Source organism: Bos indicus, chromosome 13 (assembly GCF_029378745.1).
Source record: "Bos indicus isolate NIAB-ARS_2022 breed Sahiwal x Tharparkar chromosome 13, NIAB-ARS_B.indTharparkar_mat_pri_1.0, whole genome shotgun sequence".
Lineage (NCBI taxonomy): Eukaryota > Metazoa > Chordata > Mammalia > Artiodactyla > Bovidae > Bos > Bos indicus.
Window position 1 is genome coordinate 67,418,936 of NC_091772.1, and position 15,257 is coordinate 67,434,192.

Here is a 15,257-nt window from a genome sequence, read left to right on the forward strand (position 1 = left end):
TTATTATACCTTATAAAATTGGCTGTTTAATCAGCCATCCTTTTAAAAAGTCTTGCTATTTTTGCAAACTTCTTGTGACTGTGGCTATATTTTTTTGTTCTTCTAACAGGTTAGTACTGCTCACACCTCAAAAGTTCAGCATCAGACATCCTCCACCTCTCCTCTGTCAAGTCCAAATCAGACTAGTTCAGAACCCCGGCCACTGCCTGCCCCCCGGAGACCAAAGGTTAACAGCATCTTGAATCTCTTTGGATCATGGTTATTTGATGCAGCATTTGTTCACTGTAAACTTCATAATGGGATAAACAGAGACAGCAGCATGACTGGTAAATATTGCTCAAGAAATACGTTGTCATTTTTTTCTTTCCTTTTTTTTCTTTTTAACCTTTCCTACCTGCAAGATTAATATGTATCTTAAAAAGCTCTCTGTCTCTGACCAAGCAGTGTCTTGTGCTTAACCCCTTCCAGCTGAACTAATTTTGAACGTTTTCCTACGTGTCCTTTTCATGTTTATTCTACGAGGTTTGGCTTTTGTCTGGTTTTATTAGATACATTTCAGGCTAGCCACTTTTTGTTCAATCAGATTCCTTTCAGTAGGTGACCTGGAAGTTCCCTTCATGTCAGCCAGGATAATACTATTGATATAAAGAATTAAACATGATTGACCGGAAACTTATTCACAAGAAGTGTTTTCTTAGATTTTGACAGCCATTCACTCATTACTGCATATAAATCAAATTTCTGCTTCACAGAAGACTATCCTTTTAGGTTTTAGTCTAGAAAAGTTTATTTCAAGGGCACATTTTAAAAAAATGTCATTTGCTTTGTAAGTAAATAAGACTAATAAAGAATTAATAACTCAACCTTGATATCTCAGAAATGAAACTCTTATCTAAATCTGATCTATGTCATCTTACCATTATAGTTGTAAGTAGTGGCATTAGGGTGCAGGATGGGAGGGCGGGGTCCTATAGAATATACTGAATATTTATGACTGTATGAATAGAGCTGAATAATAATAATGGCTAACATTTATTGAGTTGTGGTTACTTTGTACCAAGCACTGTGCTTTATGCATTAATTCTGCTCTATGTAATAATATAATTAATATTGGTTGATTGGTAAGAGAAGCACTTTTCCTCTGGGGTTGGAAATAACTTGAGTTAAAAGGATGCCTAATTGTATTAGATTATGCATCTTCCCTGGTGGCTCAGACAGTAAAGAATATGCCTGCAATGCAGGAGACCCAGGTTCTGTCTCTGAGTTGGGAAGATCCCCTGGAGAACGGAATGGTAACCCACTCCAGTATTCTTGCCTGGAGAATTCCATGGAGAAAAGAGCCTGGTGGGCTACAGTCCATGGTGTCACAAAGAGTCAGACACAACTGAGCGACTACCACACACAATGCATCTCTGGGGAGAGTGTTGATTTCAAGGATAAAACTAATAAAATAGCCATAAAAGTTTCTTGCTTTCTCTCAGAAATAAATTCTTTTCTTTTATATATCATCTCAGAACTAAGGGTCTATGTCTGTTAGCATTATACACATGTAATTATTCTGGATGTTCTTATAAATCTTTAAATAATTTATAAGAGAAGTGGATATAAAGACATTTTCAGGAATATAATTTGAGGTTGCATGATTGAGTTTAGGGATTCCTTGTTTGTTTTGTTCAAATTCAGATACCTTTTATTCTACCATTTCATATTTTATTTACAAGTTTGACTTATGGATAAGTAAATGTATTTATTTGATGACTAAATGAAAACACTTAAAAAACTTTCTGGCTTCTATTTTCTTATTTCATGTGCCTTATATTTTGAATTTTATGACCCATGTTTATGTTTATTGTATTATATTTTCTAGATTGAGTTAGTCATATATTTATTTTCACTAAGATATAATTTTACAGTGTAACTTTTGGGTATCAAGCTGTTGACACTAAAATCCCTGAATCCAGAGTGGTTCAACCTGCTGCTTCCTTGGGGGGCTTGCTTAAAGGGAACTTACAAATCTTCCCACTCTATAGGGAGTTTTTAACAGCTTTGCTCATCCTCTCGTGCCAAAAGATAGAAACTAAAATTCACATCGTATGTGGGCAACTAATTCTTATTTTCAACTCTTAACCATTTTCCTTGGTGGAGAAAGGATAGCAGCTCTTCTTCCCCGACCTTGTGTTCAGAGATGAGAAAATCTGTTGTATTACTCAGGAGATAGGAGGTGTCCAGACAGTTGAATGGGTTAGAGTCCTTTTGGGTCCTGCTTTTGAGGATTTGGGGGTGGTGGAAAGTTGGAGAATACTAACTCTATTAGTCTGTTTTCTAAGTACTGGCTGCCATCAAGGAATTCTGCCATGTAGTTCACCTCTAACTTAAAATGTTTGCTTCTATGAACTAGTTAGCTTTAGATATACATGACAGTACACGGTGCTTTGTAAATGTAACATTGAGCTGGGAAGGGTTAATGAACTAAAATTTTAATGCACGTTATGGGCAGTTCAGAACCTCAATTCTTTGTAGTTATGTAATTTTCTTCGTTCATTGTTTTGCATGATACAAAAATCATAATTTTGGATCTGAATGCACAGTTTCCTGTTTTTGAACTAGCTTGTTGTATCATAAAGCTTTTAACCTAACTTTTAAAAAGCTAAAAAGCTTCTAAACTTATTGTAAAATTTCACCATCTTTAAAGTATTTTATAATTACTGCTGTCCTTTGATTTGTTTCCATTTATTTCTATTATCTTGCAGCATCTTTTATCCAAATTCTTCTTTCTTATAAATCTTGTAAGTAGGAACCAGAAGCTTCTCCTTAATTGCAGTCATGTTTTTATTTTTTTCATAATTCCATTAAAATTTTTGATTGTCATTGTCTCTTGTAGTTTTTGCACTTGGGAAGAAAAATACTTTTCTGTGTTTTGAATGGGGAAGATTGTTGGCAAAAGCAAATTAATCTGCCTGAATCAGTCCCATTATTTTGTACACTAGTCTGGTCATGTCATGAATTCCAGGATTTTGCACTAACTGTGTTTTGGCTTTTTTTTTTTTTTTTTTAATTTAAAGCTTAAGCTTATTTTTTTACAGATTTAGTGTTTGATTTGTATGCATTCTGCATGTAGTGTTTTTCAAATGTATTATTGCTGGATACCTTATTCAGGACTAAAAATGGCTCATGGGAAGTTGCATAAAGATTTATGCTTGACTCTGCATTCTGTTAAATCTATTACTATAAAATAAACATTTCATGTAGAGTGATAAAAGATTTCAGAGTGACTTTCACTACACAATGAAATCTTTTCCTAAAAACGCGAGCAACTTTCGAAGGGCTTCTGTTTCAGTGACAACAAATGACCATGATAATCTTTCTTACCCAATCCAATTTTCTGATTTATCAACCTCAAGTTAGCTGCTGTCTGTGGTTGTTAAAATTCATTCTCATTTTGCTTGGTTGAGCAATTCTTTGGTGTGTGCTTTGGAGTTGGGTGGGTGGTGGGAACGCTCTCTCTTCCTCCCTACCCATTCTGTCCTTACCTTGTCCTCTCCCTGAAGTATACACCCTGGCATGGGATGACCCATTCAGTTATGATGTCTGTCTGGGGTAATGTGTAAATTGCAGCACCTATTTTTTTTTATTGTTTAAGCATCACTTTTATCAGGAGAGGAAAAAACAGAATAAGTAATAGAAAAGCCAAATTCTGTGTTATATATCTGTATGTGTGTGAATACAGATATATATAAATGTACTCTGCTAATCAAAAATTCAGTTGAAAAATGCTTCTTGTTGAATCTGTTAACTGACAGTACCACTATAAACTAATTGTTACTCCTTTTCAAAGAAGATTTCAGAGAGCCCTTTAAAAAAAAATTAAGACCTAGTTGCCAAACAAAAGCATTATTGGATTCTATTCAAGTAGCTATTTAATGACACCAACATTTGATCTTTGTGTCCAGGGTCCCATGAGCCTTTTTGCATATCAACAAATATAATAAAACCCTCCTTTTTTCTCCCCAGCCATTACAACACAAGCTAGCATGGAGTTTCGACGGAAAGGGTCACAAATGTCCACAGACACCATGGTTTCCAATCCTATGTTTGATGCAAGTGAATTTCCCGATAACTATGAAGCAGGAAGAGCTGAGGCTTGTGGGACACTGTGTAGGATTTTTTGTAGCAAGAAGACTGGAGAAGAGATTCTGCCAGCTTATTTATCCAGGTCTTAGAATTTTTTTGTTTATTTTTCCATTTGTATAGTTGTGATAGTGAAAGTCTATTGTAGCATGGCTTGGTAGGCTGAATTGATAAGTAAATGTTGGTTTTAAATACCTGCAAATGCATGTAAGTAATTGAAAGTTTTGCTTGAATTCCTTTTTACCTACCGTACTAGATTTTATGAGGACCCCCAATACATCTCTTTTATTTTAGAAGTATTTATTCTAACTTGTTGACATTTAATAATTATAGAGAGATTTGGAAGGGCCACACTCAATTTTTGATACATGTTTTTTGGCCACAGTATTAGACACTATAGATGATCCAAAAATGTTAGCTGTCAATCCTGCCTCTAAGGAGCTAATTTTCTCAAGCAGAGCCATGTACACAGTAATACCAATCCAGCAGCAATAGGAAGTTGGCAGGAGAGAGACACAGATAAAGTGCTATAGGAATTCAGAGGAACAGCAGCATACCCTTGCTCCGGAGGTTCAGGAAAGAGTACAGAGAGTTGGATGATTGTGCTGGACTTACTAGATGGCTAGTTACTTAGACTAGCAAGTGTTAGCAAGTTGAATGGGGTCATTCTATCCAAATCTGTGCCTTCAGCCAGTCTTTTTGAATGTCTCTGCCATCCATTCAGTTGCTTATGCCAGAAACTTGCTGTCATTTTAGGCCTCTCTTCTCTCCCTCTGTATCTTTAGGTGGTCAGCCGACTCTTGCCTTTCTTCTACTTAACCCTCTTTCTAATCTCTCCACTCTGTCCCCACCATGACACTTCAGGTGTCACTTTTTCCCTAAATTAACTGGTAATGGCCTCCTATTTTTCTTGACTCTCTTTTGCCCTCCTCAGCTGATCTTTCACACAGCTGCTGATGTGATGTTAGAAAGAACATTCAGGTGTCTGTGTACATACTAGATTCTCAGGAGAGAAGATTAAACTGACTCAGAAAAAGTAGAGAATATAGGTAGAAACAGAATGGTACATGCAGGGAACTAATCAGGAGTTAATAATAATAAGCTGTTGACTTTAATGGAAACCCCTCTTAATGTGACTTAAGCAAAAGTTTGAGAAACTCATGCTATTTAATATGTCTAAGATCAGGACATGCAGCAGGGTCTCACAAAGGGCAGGAACCAGGGGTTAGAAAGTATTCAGGGACCAAAACACCTTTCTTCCTTTCTGTTTCTCTGTCGTCATGGTCTTCTAGAACTGCCTCATTCTTCTGTTATCTGCATATCAATTTCTTACATTGTAGTGTGCTTCTAAGTTCCAAATTTCCATGGCCTTTGCCTTAGTGACACAAAGGCCAATTATTATTCTGATTCCCAATTTCAGATTCCTGGGAAAGAGGATCTGATTAATCAGCTGTCTGCCTCTAATCTGATCAGCTACAGCTGTGAAGGTGGTTCATACTGCATACAGGCACCCCTTGTGGGGGCACATTTCTTAGGAGGGAGACTGTGGGTTGGGGTGGTACTCCAAATGGTGTCAGTAGCAGTAAGGGAGAAGGCTGTGACCATGAGCCTTCCATCTGGCCCATAAGATCGGATGGGTGGTAGTATGATCAACCAAAGAACAGATGTGTGAGGGGGCCGAGGATGGGCTTAGTGTTGAAGCTGTTGAATTTGAGGTGCCTGTGGGTTATTTATCAACAGATATTTATAAAGTTCCTACTTTGTGCCAGACACGGTGCACAGGGAGTTCTAGAGTCAGACACATGCTGTCCTCAGGTCTCCAGTGTGCTTTTGGCTAATGGATATGGAGCTAGAGACTAATTCGACTATGTTTGCTGGCTTGTGTATTATTTAACCAGACTAACAGCTTAGAGAACCAAGGTTGTCAGCCTGGGGAACACTAGTATTATGAGGCATGTGGAATAAGATTTGTTAAGGGAACTAGCCATAGACATCAGAGAAGAATAAGAGAAGGGAGTACTCAAAAGGTTGAATGCTTTCAAAAAGCAGAGTAAATTAAGAGTTAGACGTGTCTTTTGGATTCAGCAGTTGAGAGGCCACTGGTTATTTGTTAGAACATGTTTTTAGTTGAGTTGCAGAGAGAGAAGGTAGATTGAAATGCATTGAGCAGTAACCAGGAGGTGAGGAGTTTTGTGGAGAAAATGCCTTATGTAGTTGAAGAGTATACCTATATAGTGTCTCTTGAATGATAGAAGTTTGAATGCTTAGTTCTTTGGGGTTAGGGGAGCATGTTGAAAGTAAGGTACACTTTAAGTACATTCCTAAAAGAATTCTTACTCAGGGTGACCTTCATATTGTGCATAAAGGGTCAGATGAGGTTTCTTTCTTTCATCGTGCCCCCCAAATAGTAGGGGAGTGGGAAAAGACACAACACACTTTTTTTTCAGGAATTTTGGAATACTGCAAAATTTTACTGACATGAAATTTAATTTGGTAATTCCTCCAGTTTATTGATAATTACTGCGGCCTTTTGTTTTTAGTTACTTCATTTGCAGGCACCTGTAACTTTGAGTTGCAAAGCTTAATTAACACTGCAAGAAAGTGTAATAAACATGAATCTCTGTTGTTTTTTTTTTTTTTTGATTAAGAAATATAACTTGGTTCTTAGTGTATTTGATTCTGAGTTGTTCTAACTTTCATTAATGCCTTTTAAAGGATAGAAGTAGAAGATTGGAAATAGAATTTAAGATGACTATGTAGAAAACATTAGTGATTATGAAAACAGTTGACCAGCAGTTTGTTTAAAATTTTTTTCTTGCTTTCCTAGATTTTACATGCTTTTAATTCAAGGTTTGCAGATAAATGATTATGTGTGCCATCCTGTCTTGGCCAGCGTTATTCTAAACTCCCCTCCTTTGTTCTGCTGTGACTTGAAAGGGATTGATGTTGTGGTTCCTTACTTTATTTCAGCTCTTGAAACCATTTTGCCTGACAGGTAAGCTTTCATCCTGTGCTAGTATGTCAGTTGTTGGTTTTGGCCTGGTGTATTTTGGTGCTTCCTGCCCGGTTTCCCAGTTTCTCCTGTCCAGTGGTCTTCGTAATCCAAGGGCTCTCAGGCCACATTAAATGAGAGTTAGAGCATCCAGACCCACCTTTTCCCTGAACTCCTTCAGTTCTGATTTGTCCATGGGTGTGTTGAATCCTTTCTGGCCTGGTCTAGAGCGATAAGAGTAGCCCCAGCCCATAAGTCTTTTGTAGCATAGGCCTGATATTTTAAATTAATCCATCAGATTCTAGTTTAATTTCCTAACAGTTTAACAGTGCGATTCTCTCTCCCAAAAAAACAAATTACAGAATATAAACTCAGTGGAAAGTAGTTTCTGCATTCTCTGTAAAACCAAACCCAGTATTTGTATTGTGAAAAATTAGCGTAATATATATTTGGCAATAGCTAAAAACATACTTGAGTTCAGAAATACTAAGAGCTTTGGTTTTTTTTTTTTTTTTTTTTTGCAGAGAGCTCTCAAAATTCAAAAGCTATGTAAATCCAACAGAACTGAGACGATCTTCCATTAATATCCTGCTTTCTTTGTTGCCCCTCCCACATCACTTTGGCACAGTCAAATCTGAGGTAAGGTTTTATTAAAGTTTTTCGTATTCTGTATGTTTTGTGTGCTAATTCAAGTCAATATATATTTTTAAGATGGAACAGGAACTGTCTTAAAAATTTCAGATAATTTCAGCTGAATCAGCAAAGTTAATTTGTGAAGGTATTCCTTCTGTCACTCAGCCATTCTACTATTTCACGTGGTGAGAGGCTGGTGTGTCTGATCCCCTATGTTGTGTAATAGATAGATTTAGCACGGTGGCTACTATCAGTCAGACTGAAAGCCCTGCTCATTGGACTGATCCTCCCTTTGTCCGCTGTAGCAGTTCCTACAGGACTGTAGTGTGCCGCAGCAGGTGATATTAAATGTTATTTGTTTCTTCCGCAGGTAGTCCTGGAAGGAAAGTTTAGTAATGATGACAGCTCTTCTTATGATAAACCAATAACTTTTTTGTCACTGAAGTTGAGACTTGTGAATATACTAATAGGTGCCTTGCAAACGGAAACGGACCCCAACAACACTCAGATGATACTAGGTTTGTGTTCACACATTTTTTCTGCAAGTGGAAACCCAGATGCTGTTGTTGATCTCAGGCATCTTGAGGCAGGGGGTCAGTGATAGGAACCTAAGCGAAGTACAGCCCTACTTAAATCTTAATCAGAGGCAGAATTGTTTGCTCTTAAACATGAAAAAAATTTGAAGAGGTGAGATGAGGGAAGGAACGCATCAATTGTCTTGGTAGGTCATGTTGGCTTAGTTTTGTGTGTGTTCTTTGTTTTTCTCTTCTGCTCTTGCCCTTCCTCTCTCCTTGTGTCCCCTTTTTCTCCCCTTTCCTCTCTGCCATCCTTACTTCTACTTCTGCCTTTTCCTCCTGCCCGTTAGTACATGCAAGGCTATTTGGAGTTGGGTGTAATTGTGGAAGTCATGACAGAACCTGCCAAAAGGAGATTGAGGAGTAGCTGTTTCTTCCTCCTCCCTTTTCCCTTATTGTTTCCTGTTGGTTTTCTAATCATACTGTTTTGAATGACTGTTCATCATTATGGCCACTTCTATATTTTAAACCCTTATCACCTCTCAACTTGGTTACTGCAGCTGTCTCTTACTGTACTTTTTTGTTTTTTAATCAAATCCAAGGGCGTGGTCCTAGGTACAGGTACTCTGAGGAGAAAGAAGCAAATTGCACAGCTTTTATCCTTGAGCAAGTCTCATTGCAGAGATTGAAACACCTTCACAGAGTACTCAGATAACAGCAGAAGGCAGTGCTGATTGCATGTCATGTTGGATGTCTTTAGTGTTGAGAGAGGATAAACTGAAAGAGCAAGGAAACTTCGTAGGGGAAAGTGGAAATTAAATTGGATCTTAAAGGGCAGGATTTGAATAGGCACCAGTGAGGTTAGGATTTCATTTCAGGAGGGGAAACAGCAAGGCTGGAGAATTTATGGTGACAGTAGTGGTTGGAGTGGGTGCCCCGTAATTATAGTGTGTTATGCAGCAAGAAGGGAGAATAAATAGAAGAGTAAATCCTTCATTTTGGAAAGGAGTTTAATAAACAGAGGTTAAATCTCAATATGAGAGAGCCTCCACGTTGTAGATTTTTAGATTGTTCAAAACACGTATCACTTGAAATCAGATAATTTCTACAGTTGATGGAGTATTTAGTTCTGCTTTATCCTTGTTCTGTGGAAGCTCCCCTTGTATGTTCCAAGGAAGAGTCAGTTGTCACTCTTGCATAGTTTGGCAGAACTATGTCTGTTCTTTCTATCCATAGTGCATGGGAGCACTCCCCCACTGGGATGAGTAGAGTGCAGGGTTCACCATCTTGTTTCTTTACTAGTTTCTAGGGCTATGAGTTCTTGGTGATAAATACATGCAGCTTGCCTTCAGAATATGCAGTGGGCAAGCCCTAAAAGCATTCTTAAAAAGCAGTTGGTCAGAAAGATATAGCTGTGGATTTTCACTTTGTTATTTCATACTGAAAAGATCAGAATCTGGTTTTAAAATGTTCCATAATATTTTTCTTAGTTTATATTACCCTTGAAATTGAGATGTTTACATCTAGTCTTTTACACCAATTTAAAAATTGGTCATGTTTTTATACAAAACAAAGTTTGACGTTCAGATTTATTTTAGAAAAATGTCATTTTAAAATTTGGGGGGCAGATCAGAATTAGGTCATTTTATCTTATGGAATTTCCAGGAATACTCTGCTAAAATAATATTCTTGTCTTTGCTGTTAATTGAGATATTTTGTCCATTTTCATATTCTTGTCATGTATTTAAATGTATTTTTTTTGCTGTTTCAGGGGCAATGTTAAATATTGTTCAAGATTCAGCACTTTTAGAAGCCATTGGTTGCCAAATGGAGATGGTAAGAAGCATACAACATGTAATTAGTCAGAGAATATCAACTTCTGTTTTTATGTAAATTATATTCCAAAATATCTGTCCTTGTGTTCTTAAAGGCATTTGTTTGTAGATTCAGCTCATTGATTCAGCAGGTCCTTTTAGAAATATTATCTGTTTTGAAGTTTCTTACCTTTCGGTGTCTCATCAAGTCCCTGAGAGATTCTGCAGGACAGAAATTCCAGCTAAACAGTGTCTTTACTCCTGGACAGTATTTACCTAAAGCTTTTATGTCTTTTGCTGTGTTGGTGAATTGGCTTGAATAATCAGAAAAATTCCCATACTCTGTGACTCCTTGTATCTGTAGTAGATCTACTGTTTGCTGTAAACAGCATCTAGTTTATCCTTTTCTATCTCAGCTGCTCTTTCTGTTCCTCTAGACCAAAGTTTGAAGGTTTCCCCAAAGCACCAGTGCTTCTAAATCAGAAGTACTTTCCAGAGACTCCAGTGCTCCCTACTTCTGTCTGCAAGATGTGTGATCCCTCTACCTGGAATAGAGGCAGGCAGTTGGTGGGAGAGGAATTAACCGAGTATACTGGGGTGAGATGAGTGGATGCAGGATGGGTGATCAAATTATTATTAAGGAAATTATGTTCATGTCCCAGTAGGTGGCTAATAACAGTCATCTTACATGGATAAAATGAATTGTGTTTGTAGGGGAGATGAGGGAAGTCTTTAGCAGATACCTTCATTAGCTCCTGTACATATAACAGTTGATCTTTATCTATCTATATATATATACTAATATATGCTATATATACTAATCATATATTTATTATTTATGTATTTTATGTAACATTGGAAAGTTACTGTTATTTGTTTATTTGCATTTTGTTTTTTAAGATGTATTCCTATTCTGAAGTTTTGCTTGGGAGGCACTAGGGTATTTCTTTACAGACCCAGAACCATTAACTATTGAAGTCCAGTGAAGGTGGAAAAAGTCTGATCCTTTTAAACAGCAGCAAAGACGATTCCAGAATGGGCAGCCTCTAATCATCAGACCCTTGATACCACCAGTAAATGGTGTTTATGTAAAAACACCACAACAGTTTTAATCCTTTGTCAATTTTTATCTATGTTTCAGTTTGTGCTATTTAGCTGGCACGTTCCATTTTACCAGCATGGCTTTTAGTAATTGACTTCTGTCCATATTTGCATATTTGATTCATTTTTTTTTTACCAGGGTGGTGGAGAAAATAACTTCAAGAGTCACAGTCGCACAAATAGTGGTATTAGTTCAGCGAGTGGTGGAAGCACAGAACCCACAACTCCTGACAGTGAAAGACCTGCTCAAGCTCTCCTGAGAGATTATGGTAAGCCATGTTTAGTTTAGTTTAGTTTTATTTTTTAATCTAAAGTTGTAGAAAAACTTTTAATGCCCAGCTATATAAAACAAGCAGAGAAATTTTAAACTAGATTTTCATATTCATGATTTTTATGTACTTAATATAACAGAGAAGCTATTAGTCTAAAACATTATGAAAAATAAAACAGATCTTTTAAATTTAGCGCTACAGTTTTTAGTAGTTAGATTTTGGATAGTTTCTTAGATTTTATAAGTGATTTATAGGAAACATTTCTGAATTTTGTACCAGGCGCTAGTAATTCAGAACCAAATAGGATTTAGGCATTGCCTCAGAGTCTAATGGCAGAATCAGTCAGTATTTCAGTTTTTGCAGTGTCGTGAGGATGGGTAATGGTTTATGCATTAGATGGCAACCCAAAGGAGTCTGCCTTTGTGTTTGAAGCCTGTATACCCTATGTCTGGTTAGATTCTTCAGTCACAAAGAGTAAGGAAGCATTTGCAAGTAGAGCATCCTATTCATAATGTCCTTTACCGTGGCCAGTTGCTTTCTGGGTTTTGTTGAGTTTGTGGGTGCCTTTATGTTTTTATGCATAAATACTAGTGGTGTATTGAATCTAAGATTATTAATCCAACTAGATTGGAATGAAATCTAGCTTCTTAGATGGAGTTTAATGTTTTAATCATTTGGAGAGTTTATAAGCCCAGGAGTCCAGGCATGTTTCAGTGATTTAAGTTTGCTATAAATATCCTTCAGCTTGTCAGATATATAAGGTCATTATGTGGCTATTTAACACATTTAAATATTGCATTTATGAAGAAGTTATTTAAATCGTTATTTTATTCATTATGCTTGTGTTTAAATATAGGTGAAAATTTGTTTATTTTTCCTGCTTCTAAGACACGTTTAAACTAAAGAATTTTTGCATTATTATATGTGTTCTAATATAAATGTTCGAAGTGGTTATTGTTTGTTTCAGCATTTTGAACTGGTGTTAGTGAGTTCTGCTTGTAATGTCATAAAATAGTTTTTACTAAGAAATCCAGATTTGTGTTAGTGTTGCATGAATGTCTCTCTTTAATGATCATTCCTTTTTCTGTTGTCACTGCCCTCTTTCTGATAGGATCGACAGGTATAATGTCCCTAAAGCTTCCTTTATAAATTCAATTTAGTTTGTCCTAATTTATTATTAACTGACTAGTAATTACTTTTAAATATAGAATTGGAGGCTACATAAAAACACAGTAACTTGATTATTTAATTTTTTAAGAGTATTAAAGTTGTCTCAGAGAATTAAATGTTAAAGTTTGCTTAAAAAAGCATTGCATGTGACTTTTGACAATATGAACCCTGAAAATAATTTCAGCAGATGCTTTAGGATAATTCCCAGCATCTGAAGAGATTCTAAAATTTGAATTCCTTCCTCTATAAAATTCTAAGGAAATAATTGATAGCCTTTTGATTTTTTCATTGTTTTTTTTTTAAATGTAACTCTGTGAGTTAATTTGGAAATGTTGAGATTTATACTGTTATAAGAATGATATTGAAGCTTTCAAATCCCAGTGGATGTCTGTGTGAGAGTACCTGAGCTGGGATCTAGAAGCTGCTCTGGTCCAGTGTGTGTGCCCTGCGCACCATTGTTCAGTCAGGCTCAGCTGCTCAGGCCAGTGGGGCGGGGAGCATAACACTGTGTGGGTGCCCGTCATGCTCACTGTGGCTGCTGTGGTCTGTGCCTAGTGGAATGCTGTGCTTCTCGTTACTAATGCTTAGTTGTTTTCCCTCCCTGTGGGATGTGGCATTGGGGTTATATCCTAGCTCTTAATACAGATTCAGCTGCTGGGCTCCTGATTCGCAGCATTCATCTCGTCACTCAAAGACTCAATTCCCAGTGGCGGCAAGACATGAGCATATCACTGGCAGCTCTGGAGCTCCTCTCTGGACTGGCAAAGGTGAGATGACAGTCCCTTTATTTTAGCCCAGCAGCCTTGGAGTATGGCTCTTTTTTCTGTATCTCCTGACCCCCTTCATGTCGGTGTTGCAGTCTTGATTATACTCATCACAGTTGATATCCAAAGTGTGCAAAAATGAGCCTCCAAGTGAGATTTTACAAAATGATCTTTACTTTTTTGTTTAATAGGGTCAAAGAGTGTGAATGATATTTTTGCTGTTAGATGATAGGAAACATTTCAATACTTGCTCTTCATTTGCACATAATGATAGAACACCGGTTGATTTTGTGTTTACTTATAATACCCTTAAATTTTCAGCATGATATTTTGTGCCATTATAAGATCATCAATCATCTAATTTTAACAAATAAATACAGATTTGGCAACGAAAGAAAAACTTATCCTAAAATACACCATTTGGGCCTACCTGTGACTCTCCCATCTTCCATTATCAGAGATAAATGGAAGTTGGCTGTACTTTCAGATTTCTTTCCCAACTGTTTATCTATTTTGTGGAACCTTAGAGTTGGGTGTCCATTTGCATTTCTCTCTCTCTTTTTTTTTTAATTAAAGTGAAATTCACATAACATAAAATTAACCTTTTGATGTGAACAATGCAGTGCCTATTAGTACTCTCACAGTGTTGTGCAACCACCCCCTCTTTCTGGTTCCAAAGCATTTATCACCCCCAAAAGAAACCCTGTACCCATTTAGCAGTGTTTCCTGATCTCCCTTTCCCCTTATCTCTAATAACCACCAGTCTGCATTCTCTCTCTGTGGATTTACCTATTCTAATATTTCATAGAAATTAAATCATATAACCTGTGACCATTTGTATGTGGCTTTCTTCACTAAATACGTTCTTGAGGTTCATTTATGTTGTAGGAAAAAGTCTCAATCTCATTCCATTTGTGGCTAAATGATATTCCATCATATTTGTGTACCAGTTTGTCTATTCATTCCTCTGTAGCACATTTGAGCTGTTTCTACCTTTTGACTCTTGTGAGTAGTAGTGCTGCTGTGAGCATACATGTACATGTGTTTATTTGAATGCCAATTTTCAGTTATTCTGGTTATATAACTAGGAGGGGAATGGCTGGGTCATATGGTAATTCTGTATTTAACTTTTTGAGAAGCTGCCCAACTGTTGTCCTCAGCAACTGAATCACTTTACATTTCCACCAGTGATGTAGGAGGGTTCCAGTTTCTCTGAATCTTCACTAGCATATAACTATTTTCGTATCTGTAAAATAGGCAGGATCATCTTGTGTGTAACACCTGGTCACGTGAGGATGAAGTGAAATACGTAGAACACTTTGTAAACACAAAGGTGATATACACGCATAAGGTGATGTTGTCTGAGATGGTAAACTTTAAGCCCTCATTTTATAGATGAGGGGACAGGTGAGCAGAGGCTGTGACTTACCTGAGTCATGAAAGGCGAAATAGACAAGAAAACCTGAGGTGTTCTCACCACCACTTAGAGCTTACCTTTACCTCAAAGATTCTCAAGCATAGATGTAATGGCCATAGTTTTGTGAGGAGCAGTTACTGATATAGGAGGTAAGAACAGCCATTTGTGCAATGTGCAGGACCACATGGTTTTTGAGAGCAAGATACTGTTGACTGTGACCGTCAGTACCCTTGCAGTAGTAAGGAATAATTAACCCTAAATGGAGTGCTGTCTAGACCTACCAAATCATAAAGGGCTGACACTACCTGATTTCATGACTTGCTATAAAGCTGTGGTAATCAAAACAGTCTGGTATTGGAATGGATTAGATAACTAGATCCGTAGATAGAGCGGGGAGTCCAGAAATAGATCTGCATGTGTATGGACATTTAATTTTTGACAGAGGTGCCAT

General features: G+C 37.1%; 1 protein-coding gene across 4 annotated transcripts in view; it reads left to right on the forward strand.

Annotated features, from left to right (window-relative positions):
* RALGAPB (Ral GTPase activating protein non-catalytic subunit beta) overlaps positions 1-15,257 on the forward strand; it is a 93,413-nt gene that overhangs the window by 41,820 nt on the left and 36,336 nt on the right. Inside the window, exons 9-17 of one of the 4 annotated variants that reach the window (XM_070801659.1) lie at positions 110-326; positions 2,751-2,786; positions 4,012-4,213; positions 6,956-7,123; positions 7,645-7,759; positions 8,124-8,271; positions 10,040-10,104; positions 11,323-11,452; positions 13,271-13,392. In XM_070801659.1, coding sequence (XP_070657760.1) covers positions 110-326; positions 2,751-2,786; positions 4,012-4,213; positions 6,956-7,123; positions 7,645-7,759; positions 8,124-8,271; positions 10,040-10,104; positions 11,323-11,452; positions 13,271-13,392 — 1,203 coding nt within the window. Of the gene's footprint in view, positions 1-109; positions 327-2,750; positions 2,787-4,011; positions 4,214-6,955; positions 7,124-7,644; positions 7,760-8,123; positions 8,272-10,039; positions 10,105-11,322; positions 11,453-13,258; positions 13,393-15,257 lie in introns of all 4 variants that reach the window. The other 3 variants (XM_070801658.1, XM_070801661.1, XM_070801660.1) reach the window with 3 other exon arrangements.